The 23794-nt window shown below is 39.6% G+C and overlaps 1 protein-coding gene across 1 annotated transcript in view; it reads right to left on the bottom strand.

Annotated features, from left to right (window-relative positions):
* Positions 1-23106, bottom strand: part of TAFA1 (TAFA chemokine like family member 1) — a gene marked incomplete at both ends in the record, with an annotated part of 212333 nt that extends 189227 nt beyond the window's left edge. Inside the window, one exon of the mRNA XM_084292918.1 lies at positions 22989-23106. Within this exon, the coding sequence (XP_084149044.1) occupies positions 22989-23106 (118 nt within the window). The remainder of the gene's footprint in view (positions 1-22988) is intronic.
* Positions 23107-23794: the final 688 nt, after the last annotated feature.

The raw sequence follows: 23794 nt of genomic DNA, 5'->3' as shown, positions 1-23794 counted from the left end.
TCTCCTGCTCCCTCAGGAATGGGAAGATTTAAAGAAGTGAACCACAGGATGCTCCTGTCCAAATCTGTGAGTCAAGAGCATCCTCTGACCTCAAGCTTCTTTGCCCATTTTGTGCTGTTTACAGGCACAGCTCCTGGCACTGGTGTTCTGTCAACTGATTAAGCAGGAACTGCATCTAGCCCAAGCCACACATGTCAATACAGGCAGATTTTGGGGGCTGTTGTTACTTACTGGCCCATTACCTGAAAACACCCATATGCTGCAGCCAGTTTGAAGCAGTGGAGAAGCTGGCTCTGCATCGGTATTTTATGTGGAACAACTATTGAAATAAACAGCTGCAGTGACACACTGCAGTGGGATGAAGATAAATTTATTTTTCTATTTCCACACTCCCACAACTTTTACACCTCCCCACACAAATCTGCCCAAGCTGCTTCCACTTGGTTGGTATTATCAAAGGAAGAAAAATAGCACTGAGGCTCAAAGGGAATACCAGCACGGACTCCCCCTGCTTCACTTTGAAGGCTGACATTAATCGTTATTTTAATTTGTTGAACTGCTTTTTAACTGAGGTTGTTTTTTTTTGTTTTTTTTTTGTTTTTTTTTTTTTTTTTTCAGGTTTTGTTGTCATTGTTTTGTTTTCAAGAACGGAAAAGTCATGAAATTATGTAAGAGTTAACAACACTGATGCAATCCCATTTCAAGCCATAATGGTCAGCTCTATCTTCTCCAAGATACTTCCAAAGCAAATAACATCAGGTTGGAAAAATCATAGTTCAGCCATAACGTCTGACAAATTGTGAGCTAGAAAAATAACAGCTTGGAAACAAATTCAGTAGAGAAGGACTAAAGTTAAATAATAAAAAAGGAACAAAACTTAGGATCCCTGCCCTGAAAGAGGCAAAGTGGGAATAGCAGGAGATAGACAGCAGCAACAGGACCAAGAATAATCAAGGACACTAAAAGATTTAAACACTTCATTTCCAGCAGGACCAGATAAAGGGGAGGAACACAGGAAAGTATAAAAATAGCTAATGACATGGAAAGATCAAGCAGACTGTGATTTACCGTTCTTCATAGTGCAACACTAGTGAACAGCACTAAAACATGTGACATACCAGATTGATTTAGTTACTACGCCACTTTAAATATTACCTCTACGGCACACTTACTTTAGAAAATCTGTGTGCTCTCATGAACATTGATTACTTAGTTCTAGGTCACTACACAAGCTTGAGCTCTACTACCGAGGGGAATAGAAATGAGAGGGGAAAGCAGGAGTCCATTTCCCAGCACTGCAAAGGAAATAACTTGTGTGGCCGTTGAATCCAACACCAGGTCACTGAGCCACAGCACCAGCCGGCAGCAAGACCTGAAACCCAGAACCTGCCTACTCTACACCGGACCTCAGGCACTTGGTCTGCTCAGCAAGCAGCAATCCTTGGTGAATAAGGGATACTTTGTGAGTGTGCCGCATGTATAGACGCATAGCTGCTGGTCACCAGAAGCACTGAGCTCCCATAGACATTTAAAAGTGTGAGCTTCCCCTTTTCAGAGAGTTGTGTTTAAGTATTACTGATGGTATTATGTGTACTATTGACTGGAGCAATTTAAGCCGCCCAACTCTGAGAGAATTCCCTGCTCCACATTTTAATTATCTTTAAAAAAAAAAACAAAAACACAATTATTAGTACCTTATTTCAGTGGATATGAGCTACAATGTCTTGCTCTATTTTTGGAACATCATTTAAATCACTTTGTATACTACAGCAGTGTTGATCTCACAGCATCTCAAGCCAAAATAGCTTTCTTTCAACACCATCCATATATTTTTCAGTGCAGAGATACAATCAATACAAGCAAAGGAATCTGAGGAACCAAAGAGGAACAAGAATAGTTTTTGTGGAATTGATGTCGCCGTGCATCCATTAGCCCCACTCCATAATTACAAAATTAAGTGTCTGATTGCTCCCCTCTATTGAAGGTCACCCTTAAGGCCCTAACATGGGGCATAGATACTAATTAAGCGCTCGCTTGACTGCTGCCGGAGCATGAGCTACAAACACCAGCAGAAATCCTGTTCTAAGTCTCTGACTATTACTATAAACAAATGCATGTTCTTCTCTAGAGAGAATATTTCTGAGAGCTCCTAAGCCTCAGGTTTATTACCACAGTTTGTAAGCCAATTGCCCAGCCTTGTGCATATACTTCACTTTAATAACATCTTCCTTCTTGCACAGCAGCATAGTTTGGTTCAAATTAATAAACCAGGGGTACTATGCATACTCACATGTATAAGTTTAATATTAAATTTATAAGTTTAATATTAAATTTACCTATATTAAGTTTTAGCTACACACTTATCATTTTAATAATCATTAATTTAATAACAATATCTGAGAACCACACAACACATACATGGATGCAACTAAGTTAATAACAGAAACATAACAGAGACATTAAAATATTGATTTTTTTTTTTTTAAGCTAAGCACTTGAAATGATAAAAGAGTTTAAAACTACTCTATACCAAACAACTGAGCCCCCAAAATTTACAATGACCAGATACAAAATGCTGGAGCAACACAAAGTAGCCCAGCAGGACACCAAATGCACATAGCAATCAGATCAAGCTAGTATCTCCTGATGCAACTAGTCTCTTCAGTTTATGCAAAAATTATCTTTTATCCTAAATACAGATATTTGAAGGTAGTTTCTAAGGAAAGTCTTTCTGTCCACAATCATAGAGAAATTATAATAGCATGTCAGACCCATTGTTACATCTAATCCAGTATCACATTAGCAGCTAAAGTGGCTTGGTACTTTAAAAGAGTACGCAAAGCACTATGTGAATGAACCACATGAAAGCACGTGCAACACAATAAACAGGAAATAAATCTGCTGAGGACAGACCAAGAAGGCTATTAAAATGAAAACAATCAGTTTATAGCAGATGCAATAGAGAAAAGGATATGAGAACAGAGGGAAGACAAGGTACAGGCTAAGAAGAGACTGCCTCATCTTTACAGGTATGAGGAAAATGTACAAAACTTGTGAAGACCAGACAGGTATAAATAAGTGGGACATGAGACAAGAGCCTGAACCAAGGCTTCTGACTGAGCACGTAAACTGGAATGAGTGCATCTTAGACAGCTCATGCAGCATGATTTAGAGATGGCCTGGATGACACAAGCTGAGGAGCTGAAAATGACACATTACAGGCAGGATGGAGTTCTTCACAGTGGACGATATTAAAAGAGATTGAGCACAATAAGGAACCCTGCTTTAACCACAAGAAGAACCTTGCTCTAGCTACAGTGGGTCAAAACTCAAAAGCCAAATGTCATGGACATCAAGCAGATGTCAGCATATTTTCATGTAATGATGATTAGAATTTGCAGTAGACATGAAGTTAGAGGTAAATAGCAAGATTATATTGTTAAAATGAGGGTTATAAACTACAAACAACATAGCTGAATAAATCTGCAAATGATTCCATCAATCATCTAAATCTCTAGTCTGTTTTCCGAATCCCAGTTTGTTTTTGATTTGTAGTTAACATAACACATTGTGAAGTGGTTCTGAAGTTTTGACCTCTTCTTTAGGAAAATTGCTACCTTCCTTCCCTTCTTGACCACCCAAACATCTCTGCCACCTGTACACTTAGTTGTGTATTGCTCACTCCTGTGGCACTAAACAACAGTCATCCTGATACAAATTTTCTGCCTCTATGGAAGAGGTTAATTTTACCCTGGCTAAGATGAAATTTCCCAGTTAAATATCTACTCCTTTCTGTAATGCATCACTTGACTGATCTGAAATCCCTCATATGGACTATCAATGAAATTAATTTTGTACGAAGTTTACAGGTGTTTTTAATGTATAGACCTAGAAAACAGTTCTCCATTGGCCCCAGGACTGTTGAGACCTGTAAAATGCCATTGAATCAGCATGGTCTTTTTGCCCATGTTCTGCTGACAAAGTAACACTATGATGAAAACTCAACTGAGTGCCAACTGCCCATTTTGGAAAGATTTCCTCCTTCTCTACATGAGTAGTAACTTCTTCCATCACCTTTTCCTTGCCAGTTTGGAGTCTGAGCTCCAACATTAGCAGCACCTCATCATTCTGCGAGCTTTCAGAAGCACTGCCACCCTCATGGGTTCGCTTGCTCTCCCCCCACCTCCCTCTCCTGCAGCTGAACTCAGCATTTTGAATCCATCTCCTTTTGTGTGGCCATGCCAGGAGTGCCTGGGACAGCTTCTCACCAGTGCTTTTGATCATGTAGTGGTGTCAGATACAGAAATCACCTTTAGCATATCCACCCCCAATGTCCTAGTGTGCATTTTATTGTCACCCTGCAGGTAAAGGCTGGGTGCCATACACCTTAAACAGAAAAAAAAATTCCAAGAAATACTAATACTCCTGTGCTTAAAAAAAAAAAAGGCAAAAATAATGCAAATGACAGTCAAACCCCACTAATGACAAATTCTCAAGAAATGTAGAGGTGACGATATTTCACAACAGAAATGTCAGGTTAGCTGAAATATCTGCATAATTTTTAATTTTAACTTTCCATAAGGGTTTTCACATTTTTCTTCAAATGGAAGTCTGACAAGAACAGCCATAATCACAAACAAGTCCAAATTGATGCCAAAAATGTAGTTTTGTTTTCAGGTGATTTACTACAGCAGCATGTGATTTAGATACAGAGACAAAAAAAAAAATTAATTGAACCAAAAACATTTCAGGAAGAAGAAATCTGAGTCATCAGGTTTTAGTAATCAAAAAAGATTAATACAATGATATTCATGACCTCTACACCAATAAAATGCAGTCCAGAGAATTTCTCTCCCTTCAGAAAATGAACAATCCATGGGAGTCTCAGAAATGATAATTAGTATTAATTTAGGTGATTGTACACTGAGATAAGTTGTACATAAAATGGTTCCAGACTTTAGGGGAAACAACCAGCTACATACACCAATTATGAATTTTTTAAGAGACCTGGAGATAAGCAATTAATTAGGGGAATGCAGGCAAAAAGGGGATTCCAGCTCCAGAAGCTGGTGGCTGTGCAGACAGGAGCTGTGCAGTGACTGGAAAGAGGACGTGGGGCAGCAGGAGAGGAGCAAGCCTTCTCTGCAACACCAGGCTCACCAGCTCCACGAGCAGTGGGGATCAGCTCAGCTTAATTGAATTAAGCACAGTGACTAAAGTTAATTGGGATTTTTTTTTCCCCTGGTAACTATTTTAAAAATCTAATAGCATTGAAGCTTTTGAGGATAATAGCTATTTGGCAGCAATTTTACAGGAAAGAGTTACTGAGGATCAGGTCAGTTCCTGGTCAGAGGCACAAACAGATCAGATCAGCCTTGCCAGGGCACTCTCCTGGACCCTGAGAACCAAATGAGAATGGCAAGCCCCACATCTCATGTCAGGACATAACTCCACATTTCCCATGCTCCGCTTCTTCCCTGCACCACCACCCCCAGCCCAGAGGCTCTTCTACAACAATTCATGGATTTTAATTTGTTCCATTCTTTATTAAAATGTCTGAAAGACATTTCATCTTATTTCAAAGCAGATATTTTTAACTAACTGTTTACCAGCCAAGTCCAACTGTGAAGTGTAACTACTGCAGCTTGAAAAGCAATCACTCTAAACAGTTTCATAGATGGGAAATGTCTAAGTCAAGATGTGAGCTGCAAGGATGAGCAAATGAAAAAGGTTTTAAAAAGGTCTCATGATGTCAATGAATCTAATTTACTATTTCTTTGTAATGCGTGTCCTTGTTCATGATGAAATTGCTCAAGACTCACCAGTCAAAACAAGTTTTTGCTTTCTGTTTGAATGTCCAAAGACCTGTCTGGGCTGCAATTACAAACCGGTGTCATGATGACATGAAAACGTAATGTTACAGTTGTAACAAAAGCAAATCTAAAGGATTGCAGTGTTTTAATATTTCAATAAGGTTAAAGCAGGAGTGTTAAATTATTTAAGTTCTGGAATAAGATATAAGCGCTAGAGCAATATTACATCCACACTCATGTATCTTTTCACGTGAAGAGGTGATACCTACGTGATAAATTGTAGGACTGTGAGGTAAATTAATTTTCTATGCATTTTGATCACAATACTCTCTCCTGGCCTACTAATCCATTTCCCAGCAGACTTGCTCTAGCATCCCAAATCACAGAACATTTTCATTGCTGCCATTAAAAACAATGTTTTATAGTTTACCTCATTTTCTCCTCACAGATGTAGAAGTTTCCTTCCTCGAAAAAATAAATATAAATTAAGTTACAGAAATGCATCTTGATGAAACCTTTATATCCTCCACTCCCCCATATTGTATAGCTATATATGAGACTTAACAAGAGAAAACATCTTCAAATACTGACAGCTGGGTGAGACGCTGCGATGTCTCTATGTTTCTGTGGTGGCAGGGGAAAAATGAATCACGAACAGATGTATAGTTCTCCAACTATGATGATTTAATATTGCCAATAAAGAAATAATACGTATCTATATATAAATCCTGGAATAGCACTAATAGTTAAACCTAATCTACAAATGTGCTCACAGTTTGACATTTTCAGGCTATAGACTATTACACGATAAAAATGCTAATTAATATATCCATCACTGCCAGAAGAAGTGTGATGAAACCAAAATGTTTGGCAAGCTTATCGTAAAGAAAACCTGTTGCTACTTCAAATCCCCACTCACTGCTAAATACCAGATCTTTATGCCCCATCCGAAAATGCAGCAGCAGCTCAGGGTACCCATGCAGCAAGGCACCGGTCCCTCCTGGGGAGGCCACAAGAACCAGAGCGCAGTGCACCGAGGTGCAGAGCTGGACAAACTGTACACACCTGGGCTTTATTGAGCAGAGGATCACCCAGGGGATTATTTATGTAGATTTGAAACTTCTGAGTCTTTCCACACACGTGGAAATGTAAAGCCCCAAAAACCCAGTGAAAGAAATCCATATAATAGCATGGAACTTAAAGCAGAAAACAAGTTGGCTTGCAGTAAAGGTATGGACGTGTATATGAGCACAGCTTAAGTACCTTTGTTTGCAGCATGAATTGCACTTATCCATGATTAAATACAGATAAAAGCAGTCATGGCACACTTAATGACACTTCAACCATTTTCAGCACTGGAGTTATGTACTTCAGAATTTCTTACAGGAATCAATTCCAAATGTAACAAAAGTATTTCTAGAGAAGAAAGGCAGGACAACTAACATTGCTCCCAGGCTTCATACATTTGTCCTTTATGATTTTAAGTACTTCATTTAAAAAACAAAAACAAACAAACAAACAAAAAAAAAAAACAACCCTCGTAAGCACTGAGGTCATGCATTTCCACCTGACAATGCAATGTAGGGATTTCCTGACAAGCAGCAGGTTCTGCAACAAGCATCTCTTTCCAGCCTGGCATTCACAACATGATGAGAGATGCTCTCAGCAATAGACTAAGGAAGCATTTCAGTCTTCAGCCAGACCCAGCAGAAATACAACCAGTCCCCAAATCCTTGCAACTACTGCAATAGCTGACTGCAAGACTTGGTCAGCTGATGGGAAACATTTACCATCCAGTTATCTGTAACAGTGACTAAGACCTTGCCTCTTTGAACATTATCACCACAGGCTATTTTGAGAGGATGAGAAATAAGGGAAGAGCAAAGGACAACGTTCTGTGAAGAAAATAGGGCCAGAATCCAGCTCTGCAAGCCAAAAATGCATCTTTGTACTACAAGATGAGGTAACACACAGAGGCTTGTGCCCACGAATATGCATCACCGGGAACAAAAAGGTTAGGTGCACCTAGCCATGTGAACAGCCACACACATTTTGGGAGATGATACATTGCCACCTTCCTCAGTAAGTAAGGAAAGGAAATATGCAAAATGATAATAACAGCCATGAATAAGGAGGCTTTGCAATAGAACAAAATTAAACTTCCTTTTCTTACAGCATCTTTCCAAAACTTTCAGTTACACAAGAGGGAGACACTTCAGACAGAAGAGGTTATCCAAAACTGGGTCAGTTATTTAGTGGGAAATAATTACATTACAGATGTCAAAGTACTCAGAGCACTAGAGCAAAATGGAAAATTTTCATCTTCTTCCTGTTACAAGATGTGTATTTTTGTTCTTTTGACATTTACATGCCACAGTAAAAGCAATGAGAAAAAAAAAAAAAGGCAGACAGTGATATAACCCAGCATAAATACTTGCATTCATATCAAAACTGTTAAGGAGACATCAAAAATCAGCAACTTCACATCATGACTTACTGTCCTAAATACATTAATCAGTGTTTTTAGTAGGATGATGGCACCATTACCTTCTGTAGATACAATTCAGTAGATATTTCTCAAAACTGCATTGCAATATGTTCATTCACAGGCTTCACATTAGAAACTTCCAAAATTTATAGGTACCATTCTATGTAAATAACTGTAAAAAAAAAAAAAATCTGGGGCTACTTGTTGCTTACTCAGTCACAATTCAAAAAGAAGGACATGAAAATACAAAGAAAGTAATTCATAATGGTAAAAACACCTCAGACCTTCTTAGTTTTCTAAGAAACACATAATCAGCTCTATCAGCATTGAAATGAATCTACATTTCCTACTCAATATGATGAAGGGCCTTCAAAAAATAAAAAAAAATACACCCCTATAAAGTTTCAGCTGGCAGAAATCTGGGGCTCTGCAAGGTATGACAGCACCTGGTTGTCCACTGAGCTAGGTAGCAGTACAAAAAGACATCACACACAAGTATGCTGGCACTTGCACAAGTCACAAAGCTGCAGAAATGTCACGCTTTTTGTTGCTGAAAACCAACCCTCGGGCTTTGCACTGTGCTGCTGCCTGGCCATACTGTTGGGTCCCCGTGTGCTGAACGAGAGGTCAGCCAGATCAGACTTTCTCCCCAAGAAAGGAAAAATTCAGACAACTCCGTAGCACCAGTGCAAGACAGATTCCAGTCCATTGTCTGGACCAGCTTCCAGGGACATATCCAAAACACCACGCTGATGACTATATTCTTCAAAGAGATGCTGAGATCTTTCCATTTAGTTTATCAAAACGTGGATCCTGCCAAAATCAATACATTCCCAATTCTTATTTTTGTTTTTTAACTGACAAAACTAGGCAATTTCACTGAAGGTCTTGTCTGGCACATGATCTCTATTTAACTTACTGTAAATATTCTTCTTTAAAATACAATCCAGTCATTTATGACTCCCACTACACTCCCTGAGTGCACACACAAAACCCTCCAGAACTTGTCATGAAAAAGGCATAAGTAGAAATATTTTAAATAGCTGTTGGATTCAATGATTAATATTAGAGTACACAGACAGAGCATCAGTGCTGATAGATGATTACATTTTCTCCAGAAGCGGAGAACAGCAGTGCTCTGCAAAGCAGAGCTGAGTTTACATAAAAATGACAAAAGCAGATGCTATCACTTAGATAAAGACAGCATTTCTAATACCAAGCCTCAGTCAAAAACAAGAAAAAAAACTAGAAGCATCATCTCTTTTAAAATAGTGAGATTTCAGCCTGTGTTCCTTCAAGGACAGCAAAATAACTGCTACAGCTGTGCATTGGGTAAAGAAGGGGCACTGGTCTCTGACATGGATAACTACATCACCCTGACAAGTGAAACAGGCTCATGAAATCAGCAAAGATCTTAAAATGACAGAGCAGTCAGCTAAACACCCCAGTAGCACCATAGACATCAGTTCCTTGTGGGCTCTTGCTTCTTTTGTGAATGGAAGAGCAGAGGCCAGGAGCAGTGCCATAGCAGATGGGAGAGAAGATCCTGATGTTTCACCTCTGCTTTCCTGATTATCTAATTATTTATTCAAAATTGATATCTCAGGGGCTACTGGAAGTCACCCACCCTCTCTACCAGCAGTATTTTAACACCGCAGCTCTCCTTTTTGTGAGAAAGAAGAGGGGTCAGTTCCTATGGCAGAAAAGTGATTAAAATCAGAGTAGCTCTAATCAGATATAATACCAAACACAATTTAAGGAAAGAAGCAGTACCTTCTCCTCTAGAGTTCATGATTATATAATTATAATCTGGCCTTTTCCTTGCTTTTCTTTTAGTGTTTAGAAATCAGACAAGTTGTTTTAGGTTTTCTTTTTCTTTTCCAGTTAGTAAGGAAAACAATTAGATTGCTCTAAACTAATTTCAAAATGTAAATACTGCACCAAACCAACATTTGATATCTTGCTTTGGCTGTCAAATAAAAAAAAATTGAATTATTTACACTGCTTTACTCACACAAAGGAAATATTGCTTTCAAAATGCAGTGTTACCCTGTGTATTCCTCCAGCCTAGGAAAATAAAACAATTGTCACAATAGAAAAGAAAATTTGCTACAATTCCTTAAGCACATAAAAGCTCATAACCACAAGAGGTTAAATCCAGCAAGTTTTAAATTAATTCTGCAATACAGATGAAATCAAATCCCAGTTTAATTCTCAAAGCCTAACAAAAGCCTCCAGATGCCCTCTGCAAATTAGGCAGCGGCCATCAGCTGAAGCTCAGCTGCCCTCTCATTGCAGAAGAGGAGAAGGATCCTGGGGAAGAGAATCCCTTGCCAGGAGACCTCAGTCCAACCATGTGGCCCCAACATGAGCTGGGATATTGGATTCCTGCTATGCCTCTATGAGAGAATGAAATCCTGCCAGGAAAGAAGACAGTATTCATAAACACTCATAAAAAGCTATAAAGAGCCAAAACAGGGGTAAATAGTGTGGAAGACCTTTTCCTAAGCTCATAGGTTTTCTAGATCCCAACCAGTGAGAAGCAGAACCTCAACAGGAGGCTCAAAACCCAGTGGCAGCAGCCAGAAAGGGCCTCCAGTGGGGAAGGACATGTAGCACCCTAACAGAACCCAAAGAGCACCCAAGTCTTCCCCAGTCCCTCCACACCTTTGGCTGGGCCAAGCAAGACAGCCTTTAGGGGTGCTTTTCCAGCTAGCAGACTCCCACAGCACCGTCCTCTTGGGGACTGATCTTCCAGGCCTCTCCAGAGCAATTCACATCTTCAGAAGCAATCAAGAGATTAAAGGTGTGTATGTGTGTGGTTTTTTTCCCCCAATTGTGGCAAGTGAAGTATTCTGAATTTTTCCCCCTTATTAAAAGAAAAATGACATGATTTATCTTGCCACTGGTTTTTATGCTGCTGTAGCCAGCCTGCAAGCATTTTAAGATAACAGTGTGCAGTTAACAAGATTTGCAAGTCAGACGTGTTATAAAAATACACTGAGTTATGCAGAATCAGTGTTACCCTGCCTGCGAAAGATTGGAAGCATCATGCAGAACTCTGGTGGGAAGCTCAGCTTTCAAGTGAGAAATACACTTAAAACAGAAGCCTTTTTGTCTAAAGACAAACCCAGCCTTATCTCTTGAAGGAAGCAATTAAGCAAAAAGCAAATTCCACATTGAAGCAAATACAGCAATGCCCATCTGCACATGCTGAGCCCGTGGTTCAGCTGAGTGTAGGGACACAGGGAAAAAATCCACTGCGCCTTTACAACTTGTTTGTCAATTGAGTAACAGTAAGCGAACGTGAAGGCTCTTTACACCTCACAGCTGGGGCAGTCAGATAGATTATAGCTTAACCACCATGAAAGTTTAAGCCAGCATGAAGTTGGCCTACACTGAAGCACTTGATTTCATGAGAAGAAGGAGCAAAGAGCCTCCAGGATCTATCACCCAGCTCACAGCAACACCTGTACTCGATCACCAAGCCATGCCAAGGATGGAGCACCAGGGATGGGATGCCTGTCCTGGCTGCCAGCTGGGCAGGTTGGGAGGTCGGTGTCTTTGGCAGCCACCAAATGCCATAAACTCACCCAAGGAACAGAACAATGAAGCCTCCATTATTTGGGTCTCCACTACCCTAAATATACCCACGGTGGTGATCTCTCAGTATCTTCCTGTGATCCAATGTTAAATTCTGTGCAACTGCTGCACAACTCTCTCATGGCTGGAGATGAAGGAAAAAAAAATGAACAGAAAAGCAGGTGTTGGTTGGGTACCCTGTAAACCTCTGCTCTCTTTATAGCAAATGTTAGTGTTCTGGAGATTTGTGTGTGCTATCAGAATACTGAATCCCCCCCTTCCCCTCCCCAAGGCATTTCTGAATCTTGGTCACATGTTTACTTAGTTCTGATGTGAAACGTGGGCAATAAAGTCTTTTTTTAAAAAAGAGACAGGATACAGCTTACAAGAGGACCTCCAGAAGTTTAGGTACTAAGCATACAACACACTTATTATGCAGAAAAAAATATTTTGTTAAATTTACATATGAAAGCAGGACTGCATTTTAAATTCTATATGAATTTCCCCTAACAGACTTTGATTCATAGATTCTGCCAGGACTAAGGGATTATCACTTCTCACCTGTTAAAGAGCACAGCCTCTCAGAGGCAGGGAGCAGCCCACTAAAGACATATAATCCTTATCAGAAGAACTTCAGCATAAATTTGATACTGCTTTGTAGTTTGTTTCCATCTCTAGACACTATAGATTCCCCCCTATTCCTCTGATAGATTAGAAAACAAGAACATTAGCAAATAATTCAATTTACATAAGAACTTGGTTCAAGGGGGACTTGCATAGCCTGAGCCTTAGAAGAAGAGTACAATTGGCACAAAAGAACCGCTTGATACCCTGCTGCTCGTATAAAGCACATCATCACGAAACATCATGCAGCTCAAAGCCAATTCAAATCCAATCCAAAAAGTCAAGGAACGCTTTTACCAGGGGAAACCATGAAATGACTCACATTGAAAGCAGAAATCCCCTTCTCTTTAATTCGTGCCTATTTTTATCCCCAGCATTTGAGTCTGTTGCTCTCCTAAGGGTGGAGATACAATGTGCACAGCATGCTTGCTATCCACATCCTGCTCCCAGTCGGGGTATCTTCAAATTCTTTTTACAACTTTGTCCCACTATTTCCTCATACCGTCCTTTAAGTAGAAAACTCAGAGCCCACACTTATCTTTCAGGACTTAAGAGTCTAATCAACATCATACTGAAGCTGAATAACAAATAAAAACATGAGATAAAGATCTAACAATCACTGTCAACTCGTTCAGTTCCATGAGTTACCAACAGGAGGAGACTGGCACTAAACAGTTACTCATTTCCGTCTTAAGGGATAAGGGAAATGCAGAGCATTTCCAACCAAGACACTGAGGAAGATGTGTTTCACCTCCACAAGACTCACTGAAGTATCCCACTTGGCAGTTCATCTGATGCACACGATGCACTGTGACATACTGGGATGTGCATGCTGGAGCATCACTAATGGGCATCTGTTTGCCAGGAGTCCCGTCATCCACCTCTGCTGTGGATACAGATGGGTGTTAATAGACAGAGGAAAGGTCCTGCCATTGAGTAGCCTTGGAAAAGTCAGGAGGTCCCATGGGCACTTTTTCAATTAGCAGGGGACACCTAATGTCTTAAGATTCCCATAAGATTAAAATAAAAAGGCAAAGGCAAAAGAGGGAAACAGTGTTGCCTTACTCTTAGGTATTTAATAAACTCATCTCAGGATTACTAGCTGTGGTGTTTGGGCCTCATTAATTTTCTCTTCCGAAGTTAGCAGACACTCGCAGGCTTTTGTCTATTGCTGTCATCAAGGCATTTGCATGCACTAATCCATGACAAATGGTTTCATTTGATGCACATTGGATTTCCTTGCCTGCCAACCAGAAAGATAATAGAAATACCAAGAGAAGCTAAATTAAAACTAAAGGAGTCATCTATTTGTTGGAGAACTTGAAACACTTTTAAAATAAACACCACCTGGGCAGCTGAATTCATGGAGAAAGGGCTGAGGTTTCAGCCATGGAAAGCCAGTTTCTAAAAATGCATCTTTTTCTTCCCCAGGTCATTAAAGCCTCACAAAATACAATATTACTACAGAAATAATTATACTACAGATGTGGAAGCCAGCTTGGATGCAATCATTCTGTCAGATCCTGCACTGGCACACTGAAAGCAATTACAAACTCATTCAAAGACGTCTGTTATCTCCAACTCATCTCTAGAGTTCCTATTTTCATGCACAATAGTGCCTTTTGGCTGACTGGCCACCCAAATTTAAAGGCATCCCAAAAGTAGCCAAAGAGAGGAACTTCATGAGTTTGTAATATGCGCATCATTAGTAGAGCCCTGGTAACTTACAGACTTAAGCAAGATTTTAGATCAGGGAAATACATCCTATTAGAACAGCAGACAGAGAGAGTTGATTATTGGGAAAAAAGGCAACTTTTGGAAAAATAGGCCTCCTTTAAGTTCACTGATGCTGCACACCAAAACAAAAGCTGGTACCAACTGGAAGAACACACAAGACCCTGTCTGGGTTTGTGTTGGCATTGGACTTGAAGTCTGTGAGGTCATCATCTTTTCAAAAAAGGGCCACTGTTGGCATATCTGAATATATGCTTCCAGACAGAATTTACTCATTTAACAGGATGAGTACTTGTTTTAGGTGGCTGCTGGGATAATGGAGAAATTTTATGCTGATTTAAAAAGTGTTTATCAAGAATATCAAGGTAGAAAAAGAGGAAGACAGCGAGATACCAAACTAGTCTTTTTTTTTTTTTTCCCTTACATTATTAGACAGTTTCAGCTTCAGAAAGCAATTCCTCAAAAACCTTAAGGTTTCAGAATTCTCCACTCTGCTCTGATTTCACTACTAGAACATGAAGTAGGCTAACATTCAAAAGCTTCTGAACAGTAAAATCAGCTGATTTTTAAATGGGTAAACATATATATTACTGTATCATAGCCATAAAACAATATATTGTATTATAATCATACTTCAGTGTATTTTACTATAACTTCCTTATACAAAACACCTTCAGCCAAATGCCAAAGCTGAACTAGTTTTTTTTTCCCCTCACAAATGTATTTTTCAAGATGAAGTTCTGAACACTACCTTACCTTTAAGGTCAGTCTTTCTTGATCTCAATTCTGTTTGGTTTTGAATTTTTATCTAAATTCAGAATTATTCAGAACGAGATAATTTCCTTCTTAACAGGTTTGTATAGGGAAATATATACAGTACTATGTAAACATTCATCCGTGAATCTGTACAGAGCCACAGCTGTTATTGATGACAACAGTTCAGCATTTAAGGAAAAAGGTCCTAAACAACAAGGTCCCTTCATTTATTCACATTCTTTAAAAAAAGTAAACATACAAATCAATGAAACTGATTTTCCAAATAAACCATCCTTGCTTGCTCCCAACCACTTAATTAAACACAATTAACTCTAGTTTGTTTTGGCAACCAATTAATGTCATGATCGAATATAAATAGACTCTGCAAGAAAAGATTATAATTAATAAATCCTTAACAATACAGTAAAATTACACTGAAGCTTTGCTTGCCAGAAATACTTAACAGCATTTTTGAAGAGCATTAACGAGGACACTAAAAAAAAAAAAAGATGATAAAGTTTTATCAAAGTGTGTACAATTAAGATCCTGAGGCTCTTGCCTGCACTCAGGCTGACCTATATAACCTACTGGCATTATTTACATCAGAAGTTTTCAATGCCCAGTTCCCTACCTCCAAATAAACTGGAATGGTTTATCATGCTGATCATAGGTGCTTCCCAGTCAAGTCCTCCACGAGTACAACTTTTACTTGCATGAAAATTAACTGCAGAATAGATTTTTACTCATTGTATTTAGTGTATTTGCCACAAAGGCTCTTGATTCAGATTTGTCATCTACAGAATCCAAACTATTAATCCAATTGGACTTTTGGATCATGTGAGAGGGCAGATTAAATGCAAATTTTGACCTGAATGAGCAGCTCTCCTAAATAATAAAGGAGCAAAGGTTCCCATTTAATCTGCATTTTAGCTGCCTATTTTTATGGTGACAGGGTGTGTGTCATAGAAACAAACCCTCAAAGCTCAGAGGAGAAACATTTAGGCATCATTCTTAAAAAAGACCATCATGCATGACTGTCAGTGGGAGCTGCTGGTGCAGAGCAGTCTTCTCCTGGATTACACATAGCTCAAAGTTCAGGCACCACAATGAGAGCACCACTGAGCAAGTTCGGCCACCTCTGACTACAGATTGGCCTTGTCTTACTTCACTTGGCCTTTCTCAAGGAAGAAGTGAACTCCAAGCCTTGGAACAAGTACAGTGCCCCCTTTGGCTGAACCTTGTGCAGTGCAGAACCTGCCCAGTACCTTTACAGACTGAGCTGTAAGAGTGCTGAATTACAAAAAAAAAAAAAAAAAAAAAATGGGTGTCTACCACTAGAGTGCCAGATGTGTAGATCACTCCAAGCATTTAGGACTTGATTCCAAAAATCCTGATTTACTCACATCATCCATGAACTAGTAAGGTCCTCCCCTCCCACAGTTAACTTACTTCCCACCCTCCCCAAAGGAAAATAAAGATTACAATAGAATACTATGACAATTATCGATTATCAAATAATACCAACGATGATCCTGTCACTGAAGACATTACCTTCCAAGGACAGCTAGATTGGTTTCTTCACCCCATGCAAAGGAAAAGGGGAAAACCACTGGTCTGGAAGCTACACAGAAGGTGCATAGAAGAGAGCAATGTCAGATAACAGTCTTCTAAATAGAGCATAGAAATATGAGTCAGATACATACATGGGGCTTTGTAACTTCATTCAGCTTAATTTACACCCCCAATTCCCCACTGTGCATCATTGACTGAGTATAATAAATTTAGAGTCCAATTGTGCTGCAGTCGTAGCTGACCCTGCCTAGAGCACAATGAAAAGAAGTCTCCAGCACTGCTACTATGCAAAAAAAAAAAAAAAAAAAAAAAAAAAAAAAAAAAAGTTTAGCTGGAGAGAACTGCTCTATACAGAGCATCTGGAAATAGCAAAAATGCTGAATCCCATCAGGAAAATAAATCTTGCTCACAGCAAAGGCTGATTTCACAGCAGCTCAGAAAAAGAAAACATTCAAAGAGAAATCCAGAGATTGTAAGAGGGATAGGATAAAACCGTATGAAACAATGGGAGAAAAAGACGCTTGTCTTATGAGAAAATGCACTCGGATATTGCCTTTTAAAATATAAATGAGTCTTGGACTTAAGTAGGCTAATCATTAAAGGGAGGTTTCTGACATTATCAGCACAAATACTCCAGTGCAGAGCAACCTATATTGCCATTGGGGGTTATATTTGTAGGTGCCAACTCTTCCTTGGAGCTCAACCACCACGGTATGAATTCTCACGGTCTTTAAAACCACAATTGCAAGCTACAAATAGCGCAGAGAGGTCCCTCCATGCCTCACCACAGCCCCAGGGCTGCTCTGGGATGGGGAGGCACCTGCTGGGGCCACTGCATTCAGGGAGGCTTTCTGGTCCCTGCTGCCCCAGAGCAGCTCCTGCCATGCAGATCAACATGCCTTGCTCCTGCCTGCCCAGCCACCTGCAGAGAGGTCCAAAGGGGAGCTGGGATGGCACAGGCAGGGGATCCATACATGAGCACAGAAAAATTGCATGTGCAAGAGACAGCCTTCCTCTTGCAATACCACCATAAGCACCCTAGGCTTGGGGCTCTTGCACAAGGAGACACAGCGGTGCTTGCAGCAGCTTGTGGAGCCACACTGTGCACAGCGGGCAGCTGGGTGCACACCATACAGCATGGCCATGCTGTTCTTCACAGCCCATTGAGCTGCAACACCTGCTCCCCTCAGCTTGCCTTGTCTGCCTGGATCAGAAGTAACAAGGTGTCACGTTCAGCATTGTGACCGGTGACAGCTTTCCTCCACCTGCAGCTGAGCTACACACTGGTGAAGGAGAGAGGTGTCCTCCTGCTTTCGGCCCTCCATCGAGCTCTGCTTGCTGCCTGGCAGTGCTACGTACCCTCTGCACTCTATCTTAGAGACTGTTAAAGCCCTAAAGTCTGCTCCTGTTTGAAGGTTTGATTCTTCAAAAGCCACAGGCTGCTACGCCTCTAATAAAGCCTGCTGCTGTCAGCGAGTGCATCACACAAGCTCTGCAGGTGGCTCATCGCTACCGGGCTGACAGCAGTCCTACTTTGTCCCGAAGTGTTGGCTTCATTGCATCAGTTCTCTGCTTCCACAAAACACAAACACATTCATCCACATATATCCAGATATATTTCGTGCATGACCAGGAACACAGTAGGTAGCTCCAGGCTGGATTGCTTTACCTTGCAGGTGGTGATTCCACAGTTTCAAGTACAGCCTGTGAAGGCCAGAAACGTACAACAAAGTCACTGAGAGCGCAGAGGATTTCCAGCTAGCACCTGTGGAATGCCAAGCTGGAAGCAGGTTTTTCTGATCATGAACCAACCAGGATGCTGCTTCAAGTGTATTTACTGACATAAATGACATCTGAACCAGATGTTAAAGCTTATCAGTTTGTTCCTTTCAATTAACACAGCAGGAAGCTCCAGTTGTCAGCTTTCATGTCCACGATCTGATCTACTGCATACAGGCCAAGTTGTTGCACAGCATTTTAGACACTATATACTGAAGGCAATTTGCATTCACACCAAATTACTAATAGAATATAATTCTTACTGATCACAGAAAGCGTACCCACTCATGTATTAACTACCTAGTTCTAGATCTGCTTCTATCAACACCAAGAGCAAAAACCCTGTTGAATTCATCTTCCAAATCTTAATTGCTCTGCCAAGTACAGAAGAATATTTTATTTACACCTTACTGAGGAGTGAGATTCAGACCAACATTCTTCACAGGCTGTTTTGAACTGGATAGCCTCGCATTCAGGACATATGAAAATAGCAGACCTTTTGAAATGTGAAAATATGCAGTTTCCCCTCAAGGCTATAAAAATCAGTGGGAGGGCCAAGATCAGAACTAAGAAATTTTTTTGCTCACAGCCACAAATTCAAGTTTCTGCAAAATGCTGTCTGCTAAGAAAGATGCTCAGAGAACTCTTAGGTTGATGTTGGTTGTTAGCTTGCATAGAATTGCTTCGATGCCGATTTTCTTCCTCATAATATGAGGTATAGAGAATCATTTACTGAGGTGATTTTTAATGGGCACATCATTAACTACTGTCACAATAAAAGATACTTTCACATTTACTGACTCACAATTCCAGCCATACTTGATTCAGCCCATGACTTCCCTCCTTTGAATAAACTTATCTTTAATTAACATATTTGCAAATGTCAGCACTGCTATAGTAGGTACATGTTTCTGCTTGTGTCTGCCTCACATCTTTATGCTGTGTGCAAGACTAGCCTAGCATCTTAACGTGTAGCCAATTATTTTGCATGAATTTACAGGTTCCAGTGTACTTTCCCATATTTTTAAGCAACACATGACCAGTGCTGTCCAGTGTGATTCAGTGCTAGTTAATGGTCCTCACTGGGTGCAAGACATCCCTCATTCATAGAACAAAGCCAGAAAAATTACTAAGAATTGCACAGTTTAGGGGAGGGTTGTTATTTTTAATTTAGAGAAAAATGAAACACTGCTTTTTGAATATTTTATTTTCTTACCAAATGCCAGCATCTACACTCTGCCTCTGGGACAGAGTCAATACTGTCAATCAGATGATCAATGAACTATCACAGGCACTCAGCTAACTCTGCAAATCACAACCTGTCCACTCTAATCCTCAGGCCAATTCAACAGCTCCACAGCCATAGAGCTTCTTACAACCTAAAACAGCCAATGTGGAATTCTACTCATTATTGCTGGTTCTTATTAAATCATACAGAAATTACATACTTCCGAAAAATGGAATTTGTTTGCACAAAGTTATTTCCTGTGAATGCTATCACACATCCTTTGCTTAACAATTTTCATCAAAATGAAATATATCCATAAAAAGCTGCAGAAAACTATACGTATTACCCAAGGGGAATCATGTTGTAATGGCATTCAGCTAGCTTACTCCCCATTAAGGTCTCTGGATCCTACTGAAAAAGCTCAGAAATCTACCCTGCCCACCTCACCTGTCTCAGTCAAAAGGAACAGCTATCATCACTTAAGGGTACTTAACTGCAGCATTGAAACTTTTCATTGTGTTAATAAGACAAGAAAGAATTCATGAACAGGTACAGACAATACAGAATAATCCATCTTAAAAATCAAGCAATATGCTCTTACTATCTGTGCCCTCATGCCAACATTTCACAGAAAATAAACCTCCAGTCAATTACAAATGCTGTCACGTAAAATGGTTCATCACATTTGTTTTCAAGTTCGCACCTTCTGCCAAGTCATCTAACTGAATAAAATCCTGAACTATAAAACTGTATATGGCACTGAAAGGAAGATTTAAACTTCTGTGACTGCATACCGAGTGTAGAAACCTATTTCAACCCATTCAGATGCTTGTTTAAGATAGTTACAGGAGGAGAAAAAAAGAACAAGCTCAGAAATGTCTGATAATAAACTAATCTTCTCATACATTACCCTCGATTTCCAGTGTTTCAAAACTGAATTAACCGCAGTACTACAGATGGGTATACTCACTGCATTAATCCATTGAGTTCAGTTCAAGTTTATTACGCTAAATCCTCTCTGTGAGGATTTTATCTTTTACCTGCACCTTCCTGTTCTTAGTGAGGCTCTTCTATTCATCAAGTATGAGAAACACAAGACAGGGTAAAATCTGCCTTTTTAATCATGTTGTACCAAGGTAGCCCCAAAATGGAGTTGAGCAGCTAAGAATTGCCCTTATTTTAGAGCTTCTCGTTATCTATGGAATATCACGAACTGAGGGAAAAGGTATGCTGAGCATGCTATTGATTACAGTTACATTTGCCACGATCCAATAAGTTGAAATTTCATATACCAAATATTAAATTACTGAAATTATGTACTGGTTCATCTGCATCCATTTTTTATTCACTTTTATTTGGCTGAACATTTTAATCTTACTTACACAGTGACTAACTAAAAGTAAATGACGCATTCCTAATATTATAAATATGAAAAATAGGGTGTGCTCAGGGACTGCAGTTGAATACATTAAAATCACTCAGTTTGCTAGTTAACATATTTCCATCCCTTTTATGTACAACCTTTCGCATTCAGTTGGCAGACTGCAAATTCATGGCCTTATAAAAAACAGTCTTGATTTTCTGTTGTGACAGCAGAAATTGCCCAAAATCTTGAGCAGTTTCCCTAAAGGATGCCCGCTCACTGTTACTTCCCAGGTGCCACACAATCTGAAACCGAGGTGAACATCATGTCAAATTCTACTCATCTGTCAGTGTAGTGGATTATTTCTTGAGAGACTGAAATTGGCTGCCTGGGATCAGAACACCATCAATCTTATTCGTGTAGGGTGTGGAGATGCTGCCTGAGAAAGAAACAGCCAAGCTTTCCCTCTTGCGAGCCTAAGTAGGTGATGAGGCAGCTGTAAAACCTTCACTCTATCTGTATCACATCTCTGAGTGAAAGATTTTGTCATTTTTCACATTTCTCTAACACTTGGTATGCATTCAGTGTCTTGCTGTTCTTGCTTCATAAAAGAGGTGATTTTTCAACCTTAGGCAAATGTTGCAGAGCTCTGAATCTGTCCAGCTCTCATTTTTTCTCATAATGTCACTTGTTTCAACTGATTTTGCAAAACAAGATTACATTTTCCTTTTACCTACCTGCTTAGTTGAGCTGTTTTTTCCTATTTCCTTCACTGGGGGACAGACTTAAAAAACTGGCAGCATTACCCACAATTGTGTTGTAACAAATATTTTGTTCATTTCTCTGCAAGTCCCAAATAAAAATATTGCCATTCAAAGACTCAAACTTCCAGTGCAAGCTAGTAAAGATAATAGCATTAATCTAATGTTTTAATGTAGCTACCTGGAGCTGCTCTGTCAAGGACTTAAGTTTGTTTCTCTATATTACACATTTTATTACAAGAAAACAAGACTATGCCAAGAAAGCAAGACCTATGACTCTTGGATAAGGGAAATAATTGGGAAAAAACTTTGAATCATTAGGTTGATAAAGACATCTCTTTTTGAAGGTATGCCATTTGATTATGAAAAACTCCAAGTATTAACTGCCAAATATTAAGTGATGTGTCACTGAAACTTAACATTTATCATCTTCCACTTCTAAAGCTCTTAAGACCTCTCTCTCCTTTCTGCGGTTCTAGATCTGTAATACACAACTCATGGTCTATCTAACTTTAACTAGATGATACTGCACTAGAATATACCAACTTCTCAAGGCTCATCCTCTTCAAAGCACAATTAACAGTTGAAAAATTGAATTTATTAATAAAAACACAAGTACAATAAAACTGATGTGCAGTCTCTGTGGATCACAACAGTCAAAGTGAGTTGCATTCATTGCAAACCTGAGGGTCTGACTCAAAGCCTTGCACATGCTTAACTCCATTGAGAGACACGCCCAAATTTTCCTCTGAGCTGCATGTCTGCAAGTTTCAGAGGTAAGCTTGTGAACCTAAGAAAAACTGTATTGTCATTTACACCAAGGCAAACACCTGACCTCCAGTGAACACTAAAGACTGAGGGAGATGTGGTAACAGCATTTCAAGTAAGCAATACCTGTCCAGCTTAAGTTAGATAATGCAAATAAAGTTACCCAAAACTGTGCTGTTACGTCTTTCAGTGTTGTACACCCACTCCAGAACTGCATGAAAGGGGGAAAAAGGGAAATAGAAATAAGGACAAAGGCAGAAACTAAACTGTTATCCAGAATGGGATTCCCATGTTGGGAGGTTATTAGAAGACAACATTAAAGGATGAATATTACAACATAATATTGGCAAAGCGCAACATGTTAGACCAAAAAGGATGCTCTGCAACATAAAGGCAGAAAATGGATATAAGTTAAATGATAAAATGGATTTTATGATTAGTCAGTCATTTATAAAGACAGACATGAGCATGGTGGAGAGCCTGTAATCTTACAGCATCCCACAGCTGATATCAGTCCTACCTGGTCTGTGCAGGTGATGCTGCTGGAAAGTGTGATGGAGGGACCCCTGACAGAGCAGCATTGCACAGGCACTTATCCACAAATACAGGACCCAGGACATTGCAGAGACCACTGCCATTCTCTAAACAAAATATTAGATAGACGTTATTATCCATCACCTTGTAGCACACAGAATAGTCAGTTTCCATTACAACAGTATTGTTATTTTTCTACTCCTTTTGTTAAACATCTTTTTTTTTACCTGGTCAGTTTTTCCTCCATGGGATGCAATTGTCATACAACAAAGGTCATGCCCAAAAAGGACAGTTGATGTAACACTATGCCAGCACAGGAGCCTGGATAACTTTAATAATTCAGTGGCAAAAATGAAACTGTAATGATCTGAGGACTTGGGGGGAAAAAAACACAAGAAAATATAAACAGAAGGCTGGGAAATATTCCCACACTGGTCCACTGCCGAATTTAAAAGCGGGGAGGGAAATCGCAAGGCCAGCTAAAAATACTGTGATGTCCAGACAGCATCAAAACTACTTTAAACACATTGCAGATAGGGATACAACATTATCAGGCATCTGAGATGCATTTCAAAAATATTCCATCCCCAGTACTGGAAGACTAATACTTCCCCAGAAGGTAAAAGATTTTTTATTTATTTTTTACTTTCGTGAGCATTAATTTTTAATCATGATGCTGTCTGCTAAACAAAGTAATTGTTTCTCAGAATTATTTTCTAATCCCCGGATGCAACCAGATTCCTTTTGTTCGACCTGTGCATGTGCAAAAGGGAACGGAGTATGGCCAGACTG

Source organism: Netta rufina (genome assembly GCF_964035555.1).
Source record: "Netta rufina genome assembly, chromosome: 10".
Lineage (NCBI taxonomy): Eukaryota > Metazoa > Chordata > Aves > Anseriformes > Anatidae > Netta > Netta rufina.
The sequence above is the reverse complement of the archived record's forward strand: the minus strand, read 5'-3'. Positions and strand labels throughout refer to the sequence as shown.